Source organism: Antechinus flavipes, chromosome 3 (assembly GCF_016432865.1).
Source record: "Antechinus flavipes isolate AdamAnt ecotype Samford, QLD, Australia chromosome 3, AdamAnt_v2, whole genome shotgun sequence".
NCBI classification, from domain to species: Eukaryota; Metazoa; Chordata; class Mammalia; order Dasyuromorphia; family Dasyuridae; genus Antechinus; species Antechinus flavipes.
The window spans coordinates 448,421,702-448,437,676 of record NC_067400.1 but is presented as its reverse complement, the minus strand read 5'-3'; the positions used below and the strand labels follow the sequence as shown (position 1 = coordinate 448,437,676).

The 15,975-nt window shown below is 31.7% G+C and overlaps 1 protein-coding gene across 1 annotated transcript in view; it reads left to right on the top strand.

Moving 5' to 3' along the window:
* NBEA (neurobeachin) overlaps positions 1-15,975 on the top strand; it is a 754,131-nt gene that overhangs the window by 111,676 nt on the left and 626,480 nt on the right. The window contains exons 7-10 of the mRNA XM_051986470.1: positions 2,140-2,259; positions 2,562-2,708; positions 11,415-11,612; positions 12,323-12,456. Of these exons, the coding sequence (XP_051842430.1) occupies positions 2,140-2,259; positions 2,562-2,708; positions 11,415-11,612; positions 12,323-12,456 (599 nt within the window). The remainder of the gene's footprint in view (positions 1-2,139; positions 2,260-2,561; positions 2,709-11,414; positions 11,613-12,322; positions 12,457-15,975) is intronic.

Below are 15,975 nucleotides of genomic sequence, written 5' to 3'. Positions count from 1 at the left end.
GATTATAGAGGGCTTAAAAGAAAGTGAGGAAATGGAATGACTCTCTATAAATGGCTTTTTCTGAGGAACTATAATTGAGAATGCAGGAAGGATATAGAATGATAACTAGCAATGATAGTTGAATTAAGCTGAGGGTTTTTTATGGATTTGGTGGCGAGAAATGCATGTTTGGAAGCATCAGTGACAATTATATAGAACTTGAAAATTAGCTTGAAGTAGAGAAGGAAATCTGCTTAATAAAAATAGTATAGAATAATAGGATGAAGGGGCAATGTAGAGTAATGTCTAAGAGAATGACTACCTCTTCATATGAGATGAGGTGAAAGAGGAAATAGTGGAGTAAGACATCTGAGTGAGGTTTATAACTGAGGCTTCAGAGATACATATAGTCTATGTTGCATATTTTCAGATTTGCATCTCATTTAGCAGTCTCATTGGCTCTTTGTGATATCATTTGGAATAGGGTACAATAGTAATAAAGATGGCTTCCCAGCTTTCTTTTAACATATAGCAAAAGTCTTATATATTATATTTTAGTGATACTTCCCTTTTTTTTCTTGGCAGTGATTTATAAGGAGGGAAAAATGTTCTCTGTTAACTTTTTTTGTATTTATACAAAAAAATCCTTTAATAATTTTGTGTGAAAACAAAACAGAGAGCAAAGAAATAAGAATGAGAATCTGATTCAACTCCATGGCTAACTTTGTTGAGCCTTTTCTCACAGAGATAGGGCTTTACTTTTTTACTAGGACCCTTTTTAATGCCCATATGTAATGGCTTTTTCTCAGTCTTCTTTTTGAATCTCTCTTCATTCTTTGTAGAGAGAGATTTGCTGAGATCTTTTGTTTCAAAATTCATAGCATCTCTTATATGTGCTTTCTTTTCCCCACTGATAACTGCCACCATCCTACTATAAGCTGCCATCATCTCATATGTGGACTATTATAACTTTCTTATTGATCTGCCTGAATTTTCTTTGTACTTTATACATGCTACTCTAAGTTGTCAAATTCATCTGAAAGGGCAAGTCTGACCATGTTCTTACATATCCCTCCTCATCCCATTCATCCACTGGTTATGAGATCCAGTGACACTCACCTCCTTGCAGTGCAGTAGACTCTCCATCTCTTGACTCCAGGCATTTTTACTCTCTATCCTCTATGTATGCAATTCCTCATTTCTACTTCCTGGCTTCCTTGGTTCCCTTCAGGTCTCAAGTTAAAGTCCCACTTTTTTTTTAAGATGTTTTTTCATTCCTCCCTAACTATAATGCTTTCCCCCCCCGAAACTATCCCCAATTTGTTTTGTATATATCTTGTTTTAGACGTAGTTTTTTATTTGCCTTCAATAGACTTGAGGGTAGGAGGCTATTAGAAAAAGTCTAACCCATATGTGAGTAATCGGAATGAAACAGATAGACTGATAAAAGATCTAGTCCAGTGGTCCTCAAACTTTTTAAATAGGGGTCCAGTTCACTGTCCCTCAGACTGTTGGAGGGCCGGACTATAGTAAAAACAAAAACTTTGTTTTGTGGGCCTTTAAATAAAGAAGCTTCATAGCCCTGGGTGAGGGGGATGCTGCCGCATCTGGCCCGCGGGCTGTAGTTTGAGAACCCCGATTCTAGTCTAAAGATACAATTGCTGAAACTTTAAAATTGATATTCAGGGAAGTTGGAGGATAAAGAAGAAATGACTATAACTCACAAGATTATTAATATTAATAGCAATAGTAAAATTAGAAAAAGACTTTCAGAAAGGTGGAATTTAGTTTTAGATTATTGTCTTAGATAATTTTTTAGCTTTAATATAAAGCATTTCTTCAGAAAGATATTTATTTAAAAAAAATTAAATGATAGCCACAAAATAGGGAATTTCATCTGTATCTAATTATGATAACAAAGATCTAAAAATAAAGCATAAATATTTAGCAGCAGATTTAGTAAAGCACACTACTTTTTTTATTGACTAGTCTGAAATACATAGTTGGAAACTTTAAAATTTAATTATAACTATTTTCTATCATAAATTGAATTTTATTTTGTGTGACATGAGCATTTTAATCATTTTTTGGTCTTAATTATTAAAAATTTATTTATGCACATTGTTCCCTTTTCCTCCCTTCCCTCCCAATTCCCTTAAGTGGTACATGATCAGCATTGTTCACATCTACAACCGCTGGAGAAATAGTGAAATACGATGTTATGTTAATGGTCAGCTGGTTTCATATGGTGATATGGCCTGGCATGTTAACACAAATGATGTAAGTTTATTTTCTATATTATTTTTTAAACTTTTTATTATTTTTACTATTTTGGTATAATTAGAACTAAGTTCATTGTCAGAAAAGTTATCAATGAATATTGAAAATAGATGTAAGTACATTTTATTTTTTTTAAAGCAGGAAAAATTGAGCATTATTAAAGCAAACTACTGCTAATAGTTTGTTTAATCTTAATTTTTTTATTATGACACATAGTAATGAAGGGAAAAAGTATTTTGTTCAGGTGTTATTCAAAAATAGCATATTTAACATTATATATGTGCTTTTTTATTTTTCAACAGAGCTATGATAAGTGCTTTCTTGGATCTTCAGAAACTGCTGATGCAAATAGAGTATTCTGTGGTCAACTTGGTGCAGTTTATGTGTTCAGTGAAGCACTCAACCCAGCACAGATATTTGCAATTCATCAATTAGGACCTGGATATAAGGTAGTATATTAAGCATTTTATTAATCATCTTATTAAGATTCTTATGAGCATATCAAACTACAGATAAAATTAATATAGATTAGTATCTAGGATAAGTTCTTATTTAAATGTTTTGCTAAGGCAATTGGGGTTAAGTGACTGCCCAGGATCACACTTCTAGGAAGTGTTAAGTGTCTGAGATCAGATTTGAACTCAGGTCCTCCTGATTTCAGGGCTGATGCTCTATCCACTGTGCCACCTACCTGCCTCCAGTTCTTATTTAAATTAAAATAGAAGTATTAATAATTTGGGGAGTTAAAAGTATGGCTTTTTAAACTTTACAAAATTTTCCATTCCTTCTCTTCTTAAGCATTTTTTTGTCCCCAAGTTCTTGTGTGTGATTACCCTTCATTTAATTTTATAATGTTGACAAAATATTTTGTTAATCTGTTCAAAAATAATAAATCTGATAAGACTTGTTTTTGTGAAACTAGAAAAGTAGTTGTTAAAACAATGCAATAAGGAGAGCTGAAATACAATTTTAAAAAATTAAAATACAATTTTAAAAAATTAGATTCAGGGTAATGAGAAAAACAAAGGAAATAACAAAAGGCATGGAAATCAAAGTCATTGATAACTTGCCTTATGCTGAAATACGTGAACTTCAATTCCCTCCATTCCTCATCCTCAGTAAAGACTACACAAAGAACTTAAAACAACTAAAATATTTTGCATGAATTTGCTCACTTTTTGTTTTGTCTATAATAGAACCTTTCTGTTGTGAGCTTTTTCTTCTCAAAACACAGCCAGGTGATAAAAGTTCAGATCTTTTATTATTTCCAATATAGCCCGGTTAGCTTAGAGGCCTATCTCTCTGCTTGGTTCCAAGAGCTCTCTCCAAATGTCTTTAAATCCAAAGGTCTGGTCCTTCAGCCTCTGCCTCTGCTTTCTTCAGCCTCCAGCCAGCTCCAGTCTTCATGTCATTCCAGTGAAATCTCGACTTGTAGCGTCTTCCTCTCTAGAGCACTCTCCGACTGGCCCATTGGCCTATTTATGCTCCTTCCAGAGAGAGGGATTATGGGTAGTTCTACTTAGTACCTTGTTTCAGGTTCTGCCCAAAACATCTTTTTGTAAGATTAGATCAACTCTAACTACTTAGCAGTTAGTAAGGATTCCAACACCTTTCCTATACTTTAACACCTTTTGAAGGACATTATTATTGTGCTTCTAGTATTCTGTAGCTTTCACATCCTCTGTAACTTTTAGTTGTATTAGAAAAAGAAACTGAATATGAAGAAAGACTTTGAAGAGTCTCATAGTATGTACTACATTAGAGAAATAGGATGTTTTCACTTAATTCACAATGAAAATATTGACATCCAAAATGCTAACTTAATGTAAGACTATATTATGCATTCTCACTCAAGTCCTTACAGCCCTTTTACAGCATTAATATGATTTAGCTTTGAATAAAAATTAATATTGAAGCACCAAGTTCTAAATGACATAAAGTAGAAGTGCTATATTTTTACAAATATTTCTTTCTTCACTTTCTGAATGTAATACATCATTCCAGGAGTTCTTTTTGTACTAATGCTTTTCTTTTGATTTTCTCTACTATATTTTTAAACAACTCTTAAAATATATTTTAAAAATTGTAGTTTATTTAGGCAGAGAATTTTACTATTTTGGTAAATGTCCATTATTCCATCAATACTGGGAATATAATAATTATGTCCTTTTATATGAGTAGTTTATCACAGAGAAAGAATAGTAATGAATTACAATGTAGAACACACTTTCTTTAGAGTCAGAGTTCAAATCCTATCCCTGATGCTGTCACCTTGACCCTGAGGCATCCTGACTTGTCACCTTGGGCAAATAGCTTGATCTTATGTTTTTTCACTAGAAAATAGGAAGCTTAGACAATATGACTTCTAGTTCTAAATCTGTAGTCCTTTGACTCTATGATCATATGTAAGGGCTGGGTTGACTTGATTTTTAAAAGTAGCTATCTAAAAGTAGTTACCAGATAAAAGTATCTATACAAAGATAGTTTTCAACATTCACTTTTGCAAAACTTTATATTCCAGGTTTTTCTCCCTTTCTTCCCCTCCACCGTCTCTCATAGACAGCAAGTATTATACTTTGCACATGTGCAATTCTTCTAAACATATTTCCATATTCGTCATGCTGTGAAGAAAAAAATCAGATCAAAAGGGGAAAAAAGGGGCAGCTAGGTAGTGTAGTGGATAGAACACCAGCCCTGAAATCAGGAGGACCTAAGTTCAAATTTGACCTCAGACACTTAACACTTCCTATCTGTGTGACCCTGGGCCAGTCACTTAACCCCAATTGCCTCAAAAAAAAAAGGAGGGGGGGGAATAAAAAGAAAGAAAAGAAAAGACATAAACAAAAACAAACAACAGAAAGTGAAAATACTATACTTTGATCCACATTCATTCTCCATAATTCACTCTGGATGTGAATTCAGGCTCAGGAATGTAAAGACTTTGAAGCATCTAGAGCTGTAGAACAACTGTTTTCATTGGGCATCTAAAGAAGTTAAATTTATTAATTTCAATTCAGTTAATACATTTAAGTGCCTCATGTCTTTCTTACCATTCTTCTTTCCAACTGACCTAAGGAATCATGAACAATCCTGGAGTGAAGGAACCACCCAGACTTAATGAACAAAGATTTTGTCTAAATTGTAGTTCATAATAGTCTTTGAAATAAGAGTTACTTTTTTGTGATAAATGTCTTGAGATTTTAAAGTAAAACTTTTCTTTTTGGTTAAAATGATCTTATTGGCAGAAGTATAGGGCATAATATTTTATTACCTAAAACTTTTAAAGTATAGGGAATCAAACTTATCCTCAGATTTATTTTATATAAACAGTACTAATCATAGATATAGAAATTTTGGATTTTGTAGCATAGTTATGTTATAATTGTGCCCTTTCTTCCTCTAGCTGCAACCAGCTGAATTTCCAGATTATGGTAATGATTTGTACTTTACCATATTTTTAAAATAACACATTTGTAAGCATGATCCAAAATGAGAGCATTATTAATAAAGAAATCATGAGATATCAATCAAATGATCAAATCATTTAGTCTTCAATACTTTTATATACATATTTTACACAAATATGTATATAATTAGTTTAAATTTGGTCCTTTGTATATTTGGGGTTACTGACGAATCAACACTTTCAACAATCAACGAAACAACTTTTCAATGCAAGACTTTTTTTTTTTTGAAATGTTTTCTTGGAAGTTAGACCAAATATATGGATCTTAGTGACCATGTTTAATAAAGCTCTAGAGTAGTTTCCTGATAATTATTAGCTATTTGCCAATAGTCTGACAGTTAAATGTTACAACAAAAAATTGAACAAATCTTCATGTCTTGGCAGGGACTGGGCATTTTAGGTAGAAAGATTGGATCTTAGAACTGAAGGGGAGCTTATAGTTTCTAAATTTATCTTTTTTTAAAAATGAGAAAACCAGCACTCATAGAAATTAAATAGTTTATTCAAGGCCATATAGTTAATGTCAGGTTTGGTGAAGAAGCCTAATTCATCCTGATTTCTTAGTTCATTGAGTTTTCTATCATATCATAATGAATTCTTTATTCTATATCCTTATATCACAGAGATATTGGCACACATTATAGAGAGATCTCTTCAGGTGATCTTCTTGGAAAGATTCCAGGAAATTGAAGTGATTAGGAAAAACTTGCAAAATAGTAAAAAAAAAAAAATTATGCTTCAAAATATTCATTGTTTTATCATTATTTATACATCATTATACTTATATAGAATATAAATTTATCATTTATCATTATAAGAAGCCTGCATGATGCTTCTTAATAGATTTTTTCATGAATTATTCTTCAAATTTCACTTAATGACCAAAATTTTGCTGATTGAGCATTTCTGATATTAGGATATTGAACATTTCTGATAATTATTCTGATATTAGGATATTCTTTTTGAGCATTCTGATATTACACTAATTCTCAGATAACTTTTCATTTCTAGGCCTTTAACTTTAATGTTTCCAGCTTGGTAGGAATAATATAACACAAGGTGATCTATTTTTAAAATAAGAAGGATTTAAACCATACCTTAAAATTCTCCACCTATAAAGATTGTGACAAATGTTATAAAATATTCTATTCATGAGATTTAAAAAAAGTAGGTTATCCTCTTTTTGCTGTTAAGAATTAGCCATATCAAAAAGACTTCTAAGATCCTATTTAACTGTCAATTATGGTTTAAAGAATCTGTAATGATGGTTTGAAATTGGTAGTAGGAAAAAAAGATATTTTGGTAATTTTGTTTTACAGGTTTTGAGGATTAAAAGAAAAAAAATGAAATAGCCTTTATTCTTAAGGAACTTCTATTTTATAAATAATATATAATATTAATACACTTAGTTTGAGAAAGGAGAGAATATTTATAATAGTATCAGATGTAATATTCTTTTCAAAAATGTAATCTTCTCTTTTTTGGGGTTTTCTTGGGGTTCTCTGGGAGCAATCTTCATTTCAGTTCAGTAATCATCCCAAATGCAGCCAGAATTTAAAGTCCAAATTCTTTATTGTCTCCCTCAAAGCTTTGTCTCTTTTACTTGAGGCTTGGCTAGTTTTCCCGAACGCTTTCCAGATCTTGGTTTCAGTGTTCTCTACAGGACAGCCTGCCACCACTTCTCTGTCTTCCTTAGTTCTCCCCAACTGCCTTCTCTGGCTTCTGAATCTCTTGGACTGAGTCCTGGTTGAGGCTCCTAGCTTATATTTGCTCTCTTAAAGGTGTGAATCTTGTGGAACTATAGTGAGTACTAAGTACATATACTGAACCAGAGAACTGTTAAATACCATGCTAAATAATCATTGTCTCTATCAATTCCACTGACTTAGCACCTTGTTTCAAGTTCTGGCCCATAACATCAGGGAAAGATTTTACTGAAAAAGTGATATCATAGACAGGATTTGAAGAAACTAAAAAATTCCATTTGGAAAAAATATTTCCAGAATAAGGGATTGCTTATTCCAGGTACAACAAGGTAAAATATGGAAATCTGAATAAATAGTAAGGTGAAATAAGATGGGAAAAATAGTTGAAACCATATTTTAGACGCCTGTAAATGCTAAACTGAGATTGTTATTAGTCATTTTCTGTTGTGTTCTCTTCTTCATGTTCTCTTTTCTTCATGTTCTCTTCTTCTTTTTGGGTTTTCTTGGCTAAAGATACTGGAGTACTTTTCCATTTCCTCTTCTAGCTCATTTTACAGAGGAGGAAACTGGGGTAAAAAAGGTCAAGGGACTTGCCCATGGTCACATAACTAACAAGTGGGAGTCCACATTTGAACTTCATTCTTACTGACTCTAGGCCCAATGCCTCACCTATGGTACCCACTTAGCTTTTTCAGTAGTATGAGCTGGCCAGACCTTGTTTTAGGAAGATAATTTAGTCAGCTGTTTGAAGAGTGGTTTGGAGATGATCAGTCATGATAGAGATTAATTAAAATTTATTCTAAGTAGTTCACTTGAGAAGTAACAAAGTATGAACCAGATTTCTTATCTTGGGAGTAAAGTGAATGCTCATATAAGATGTATTCTGAAAGTATTATTAAAAGAATTTGGCAAGTAAATGGATATAAGGGACTAAGGAAGTGGGAAGAGTCATCTATTATATCCAAATGAAAAGTTGTGGGCAAGGGTGACTAGAAGGATGGTAGTGTCTTTCAACAGAAGTAGGGGAATTTGGAGGAGGGGCATGTTTGAGTGGTAATGAGTTCTATTTGACAATTCTTCAAGAAATTTCCCAGAGAGAGATATGTTGAAGTCTCATTTAGAGAGGTCTTAGGACTAGAAATCTTGATCAGAGCTTTCCTATGTAGAGAAAAATTGATCTATAGGAGATGGTAGTGAATATACATAGATATATACAGAAACATATAAATGTATCTGTACATTTGTATACAGATATATACATACACATACATACATATATGTATATAGAAACAGTAAACTTAAAGAATGATTGTTGAGTCAAATTTTCAGAGAATCCAGAAAGAATTTACTTAAGGCTAATTAAAAATAAGAAGGAAGCTAATTAAAGAGAAAAATAATTTATTTCTTAGAGAATGAATCAAAGAACAAGACTGGAAAGGCATAAAGGAATTTTATGTCAGAATAGGAAACAAATGAAAACTCAGGAGAGATGCCCTCTTAATTATTTTTGATTAAAATAAGAGGTAAGATTCTCTTGTGGATAAATGAGGTATCTTGTATCAATAGGGAAGATAGAGGGGACTTGGAAAAGCTTCTTCTTGAATAATGAAAAATTAAATAATTTCTCTGTATCACAAAAGGCAATTTCTGTCTTTATTTAATTTAGTTAAAGTTTTGTAACTTCCTCCAATTGATTTTAGTAACTTGTGAATAGGAGCCACAGGCATTATACAATGAAACAAGGTTGATAATTGTCATAATTTTCAATGCTTAAAACATAGAAGGAAAATTAAGATATAAGTGGGAACATTGTGAATGAACTTCGTACTTTTAAGGATTTGGTACTTGAGTCTTTCAAAATTATTGTGTCCAATCTGGTGATAAGTTTCTCCAAACACAGTTAAACTAGTCTTAGAACCTTACTAAAAGCCTTTTCTACTTGATTATTCCTGTTGGAGCTGGTACTATCTTAAAAAACGCAGGCCACCTCTGTATCCTGATTGCTGCATTGCAGATGTATTTAGAGGACTTTAAATGTAGTAATGTTGAATTGCAATTTTCAGTGACTGCATGTTTTGTCTTTCAGATTTAAAGAATATAAGTAAATAAGAGTACTCCCTAAATTAACTTATACATTCAATGCCATGCTACTCAGTCTACCACTGGAGGAATAAAAGGATATAGAGGAAATAAGGAGACAAATAGGAAAGAAAAAAATCAGCTCTCAGAATATCTTAGAAAGCAGTAATAATCAAAATGACATGGTGCTGATTAAATCATAGAGAGGTTAATCACTGGAAAAGATCCCAAATACAATGTACAGAAGTTAAAGTCATATACTAAAGTAGAATTTGATTCAATCAACCTATAGACCCTACTTACTGGATTAAGTATTCACTATTGAACAAATACTATTGAGAAATGTGGAGAACAATCTGGCAGAAATTAGAATTACACTAGAACTTCATTTCATGTAAGTTTCAAATGAATTTATTATGTGTATTTAAAAAAAAAAAACGAGCAAAATGTCTCCTGAAAAATCTATGGATAGGGGAAGAGTTAATGATCAAACCAGGGTTAGAGCAAATCACAGAAGATTAAATTAGCACTATGCTGGCACAATTTAAACTTGAACATTACTTAAATTTTCAGTATGTATGTTTAGAGCTCAGATATAGGGGAAATATCATAAGTAAAAGCTAGACTTTTTGTTATATTGATTGTCTAGATACAAAGTGATATGGGGAAAAAAGTTTGTCATCTGTTCTTTTTTTTTTCCCTGGAGAGCCATTTGTTAAATATTTATCTCTGTACTTCTTGATCATTTCAATGGACAATTTTCATTTCATAAAATTAAAATGTTTTGGCACAGATAAAACCAATATTGTTAAAATTAGAGGGACTGTAGTTTATTAGGCAAAAAAAAAAATCATTGCAGAAAATTTCTCTGATAGAGATCTTATTTTTTAAAATATGATAGGAATTCAAATTTATAAAAATAAGGAAGCAGTTTGTTCCTTGACAAATGATCAAAATCTTTGAACAGGAAGTTTTCAAAAGAAGAAATCCAAAATATCGTGCAGTTCCATGAAAAAGAGTTCCAAATCACTAATAATGAGAGGGATGTCAAATGAAATCAATTCTGATCTCCACTTTATACCAATCATACCGACAAGGATGACATAAAAAGGGAAATGACAAATGTTGAAAGGAGTACAAGAAAATAACTGTGAATTAGTCCAGTTCTTTTGGAAAACAATTTGGAACTAAACTTTTAAACAGTTGCTTTATACAGTGCAGAACTTTTAGCTCGTGGGTATTACTACCAGGCCTATACACCAAAGAAAAGAAAAAAACCTATATGTATTCTCTCTCTGTCTCTGACTGTCCCTGTATCCTCCAACTTCTCTCTGTATGTATGTGGGTAATAGTTATTTTTATAATGAAAAAGAACTGGAATTATTGAGTTGCCTATCAATCAGTTTTGAAAGGACTAAAAAAATTTATGTCATGGGAATGTAAAGAAATACTTGTTGTGCCATAAGAAATGAATAAAGGAAATGTTTAAAAGAAACCTAGGAAGACTTATGTGAACTAATATAGAATAACTCATGTAAAAAGAACTAGTTTATATGATAATAACATTGTAAAGATAAACACCTCTAAAAGACTTGAGAACTCTGATGTATAGATACCCACTCTAGAGAATGAATGATGGTACATTTTGTTAACCTCCTGACTAAGAAGTATTGGAATTAGAATTAGGATGCAGAAATCAGACACGTATTTTTGGATAATGCCAGTGAAGCAATTTGTCTTGCTAATTATGCAAAATATTTTACAAAGATTTTGTTTCACTCTTATTTTCTTAGTGAGGGGAACAAGTTTCAGGGAGAGCAATGCTTGACAATTGAAAAAAAAAAGACTGAATATTATATGTTGTTTTTGATTTCCGAACATTAATTTTCTATTGTTTTTTACAGAGCACTTTCAAATTTAAATCTGAGAGTGATATTCACCTTGCTGAACATCATAAACAGGTTCTATATGATGGGAAACTTGCAAGTAGTATTGCTTTTACATATAATGCTAAGGCTACTGATGCTCAGCTATGTCTAGAATCATCACCCAAAGAAAATGCATCTATTTTTGTACACTCTCCTCATGCTCTCATGCTCCAGGTTGGTTTTCACACTCTGTTCAGTGTTAAAATAGCCATAATTTAATGTTTACCATTATAATCTTTGCCCTTATTTAACTTCTGACTTTTCTAAGTTTAGTTATTATCTATTATTTTCTTGGGATAGGATTTTCTTCTGTTTCAGAATTTACCTTATCACTTTTTACTAGCAATTGAAAACTATCTCTTACTGCATAATTACAATATATAGCTTAATTAGACTCTTTGTTAAGAATGTAGAATTTTATTTATTAGTATATCCTATTTCATATAAGCTGTATGATATAATAATTATGAATCCAAGTTCCTGGATTCATATTTCAATTCTGACACATCACTACCATTTCATTAGGCAAATTGTTTATAGAATTTGAGAGTAGAAAAGGATCTCAGAGATCAGTTCATACATTCAAGTTGAATTTTCAGGGGTCCTAGTTTTTTCATCTGTAAAATGTTTGCAAAATATTGGGATGGTCTAGAAAGTCTATCAGGTCCCTTCTTGATGTATGTCCAGTTCAATATATGATCCTACTTCTATTTTTATATGATGTTATGTTATGCTATTCTATATTATAATATTTAATAATTATATGTTAAGATTTACAGGCTATTTATAAAAGGTGTTGCATGTATATTAATTTGTAAATATATAGGTAGTGCATGCTTATGGAGAATATTAACTAGTTAATGCTTATTCTGTTTCTTAAACAGGATGTGAAAGCTATAGTAACACACTCAATTCATAGTGCAATTCATTCAATTGGAGGTATTCAAGTACTTTTTCCTCTTTTTGCACAACTGGACAACCGCCAGCTCAATGATAGTCAAATGGAAACAACAGTTTGGTAAGCTTTTTTTTTTTATTATTATATGTATATACAGTTATTGATATTTAACATTTGGAGATCATTGGTGATGTACTTTTTAAAAACAAATCTTAAAATCTGATTCATGACTTTTGAAATGTTATGTAAAATTCTAAAGACACTCAGACTTTCCTAAGCACCTGAAGGGGGAAGACTGAGTAGACGTGCTATCAGAAATTCTTATCAATTCAAGCCTCTATGGTACAATTTAGAGTAAAAGTGTAGGCTTACAATGACCTTTGCAAATTTTTTCTTTTGGGTTATATATAGGAGTTTTGCTTAATTGGAAAGAATAATGAGAAAATGCTTATTTATATAATTATTTGACTGAAAAGTATAAAATTTTATCTTAATGAAATTGCTTTGAAATTCTGTTGTCAGGGCACAGGGTAAGAAGCATATAGATCGGTGGGTTTTCCAGCCAGACTTTTACCATTTGTTAATTATATTTCAAGAAAAATGTGATCTGCCCATGGTTTATATAACCTCATATATTAATGATGGTTTTTAGTGGTTTTAAATGATTTTAGAAGTTAATTCTTAAAAGTTGTTTTTCTATTTAAAAATAATTCAGTTAATACAGTCTAATTTAATGTTACACATTAGAATAATATATGCTGGAAATAAACTGTGAAATGAGAAAGCCCATATATGAAAATTTCATTTGCTATTAAATTAATTTAAAAGAGAAATGAGATATTGGCACATCATTATTTTACTTGGATACCAATACAGGAAAATGCCATGAATTTTAAATAAATAAGTAAATGTATGTATATGTACACACATATTTGAAGCTCATATTGATAATTTTTGAATTGGAGAATAATTAGTAAATTTAGGTGTAATGAAAAAGCCATTGCTCTTGAATTTTCATTTTGCTTATAGCATTATAGTAAAACAATCTCAATAATACTGCCCCATAATAGAAATATAATGTTTTTCAATCAAATAAGAGTGAATAAAAAAGGGATTCATTATATTATGCAACTCCCAGATGTTTATTTTTTTGTTTCAGTATGATATTATGTAAAGAAATACAGTAGTTTGTTTCTGCTGTGATACAAAGTTAATTTGTTACTCTTTTTAATTCTTGTTATCTTTGTTTTTTCTCTATAGGATATTGTTCTTGCTTTATTGAGAGATATACTTAAGTGTAGTTTGATTTCATTATTGTACTCTGAACAATTTTTTAAAAATTACAGCCTTTTATTGACAACATATGCATGGGTAATTTTTCAGTGTTGACCCTTGCAAAAACTTCTGTTCCAGCTTTTCCCCTCCTTTTTTCCACCTCCTCCCCTAGATGGCAGGTAGTCCCATACATGTTAAACATGTTAAAATATATGTTAAATACATGTATGCATATTTATACAGTTATTTAGTTGCACAAGAAAAATCGGAGTTAGAAAGAAGGTAAAAATAATCTGGGAAGAAAAACAAAAATGCAAGAAAACAGTAACAGAGTACAAATGCTATGTTGTGGTCTACACTCATTTCCCAGTGTTCTTTCTCTGGGGGTAGCTGGTTCTGTTCATCACTGATCAATTAGAACTGATATGGATCCTCTCATTGGCAAAGATAGCCACTTCCATCAGAATTGATCCTCATATAGTATGGTTGTTGAAGTGTATAATGATCTCCTGGTTCTCTTAGCATCAGTTCATGTAAGTTTCTCCAGGCCTCTCTGTATTCATCCTACTGGTCATTTGTTACAGAACAATAATATTTCATAACATTCATATACCATAATTTACGCAGTCATTCTCCAATTGCTGGGCATCCATTCAATTTCCTAGCCAATACAAACAAGGCTGCCACAAACATTTTGGAATATATAAGTCGCTTTCCCTTCTTTAGTATCTCTTTGGGATATAAACCCAGTAGTAGCAGTGCTGGGCCAAAGGTTATGCACAATTTGACAACTTTTTGAGCATAGTTCCAAATTGCTCTCCAGAATGGTTGGATCCATTCACAGTTCCACCAACAATGCATCAGTGTCCCAGTTTTCCCACATACCCTCCAACATTCTTCATTATCTTTTCCTGTCATCTTAGCCAATGTGACAGGTGTGTAATGGTATCTCAGAGTTGTCTTAATTTGCATTTTTCTGATTAATAATGATTTGGAACACCTTTTCATATGACTAGAAATAGTTTCAATTTCTTTATATGAAAATTGCCTGTTCATATCCTTTTACCATTTATCAGTTGGAGAATGGCTTGATTTTTTGTAAATTAGAGTCAATTCTCTATGTATTTTAGAAATGAAGCCTTTACCAAATCCTTTGGATGTAAAAATATTTTCCCAGTTTATTGCTTCCCTTCTAATCTTGTCTGCATTAGTTTTATTTGTACAAAAGCTTTTTAACGTGATATAATCAAAATTTTCTATTTTGTGATCAGTAATGATCTCTAGTTCTTCTTTGGTCACAAATTCCTTCCTCCTCCACAGGTCTGAGATGTAAACTATTCTATGTTCTTCTAATTTATATATAATCTCATTCTTTATGCCTAAATCATGAACCCATTTTGATCTTATTTTGGTGTACAGTGTTAACTGTGGGTCAATGCCTAGTTTCTGCCACGCTAATTTCCAATTTTCCCAGCATTTTCTGTTAGTGAATTCTTATTCCAAAAGTTGGGGTGTTTGGGTTTGTCAAACACTAGATTGCTGTAGTTATTGACTATTTTGTCCTGTGAACCTAACCTATTCCTCTAATCAGCTAGTCTGTTTCTTAGCCAATACCAAATGGTTTTGGTGACCACAGCTTTATAATATAGTTTTAGATCAGGTATACCTAGGCCACCTTCATTTGATTTTTTTTATTGGTTCCCTTGAAATTCTTGACTTTTTGTTCTTCTGTATGAATTTTGTTGTTTTTTTCTAGGTCATTAAAATAGTTTCTTGGGAGTCTGATTGGTATAGCATTAAATAAGTAGATTAGTTCAGGTAGTGTTGTCATCTTTATTATATTCGCTCAATCTATTTAAGAGCACTTAATATTTTTCCAATGGTTTAAATTTGGCTTTATTTGTGTGAAAAGTGTTTTGTAATTTTGCTCATATAGTTCCTGACTTTCCCTTGGGCAGACAGATTCCCAAATATTTTATACTATCGGCATTTACTTTAAATGGATTTCTCTTTGTACCCCTAACTGTTGGATTTTGTTAGAGATATATAAGAATGCTGATGACTTATGTGAATTTATTTTGTATCCTTCAACTTTGCTAAAGTTGTGGATTATTTCTAATAGCTTTTTAGTATGATCTCTGGAGTTCTCTAAGTATACCATCATATTATCTGCAAAGAATGATAATTTGGTTTCCTCATCACCTACTGTAATTCTTCTAATCTCTTTCTCAACTCTTATTGCTGAAGGTTGCATTTCTAGTACAATATTGAATAGTAATGGTGATAGTGGGGAACCTTGTTTCACTCCTGATCTTATTGGGAATGGTTCTAGTTTATCCTCATTACATATGATACTTACTGATG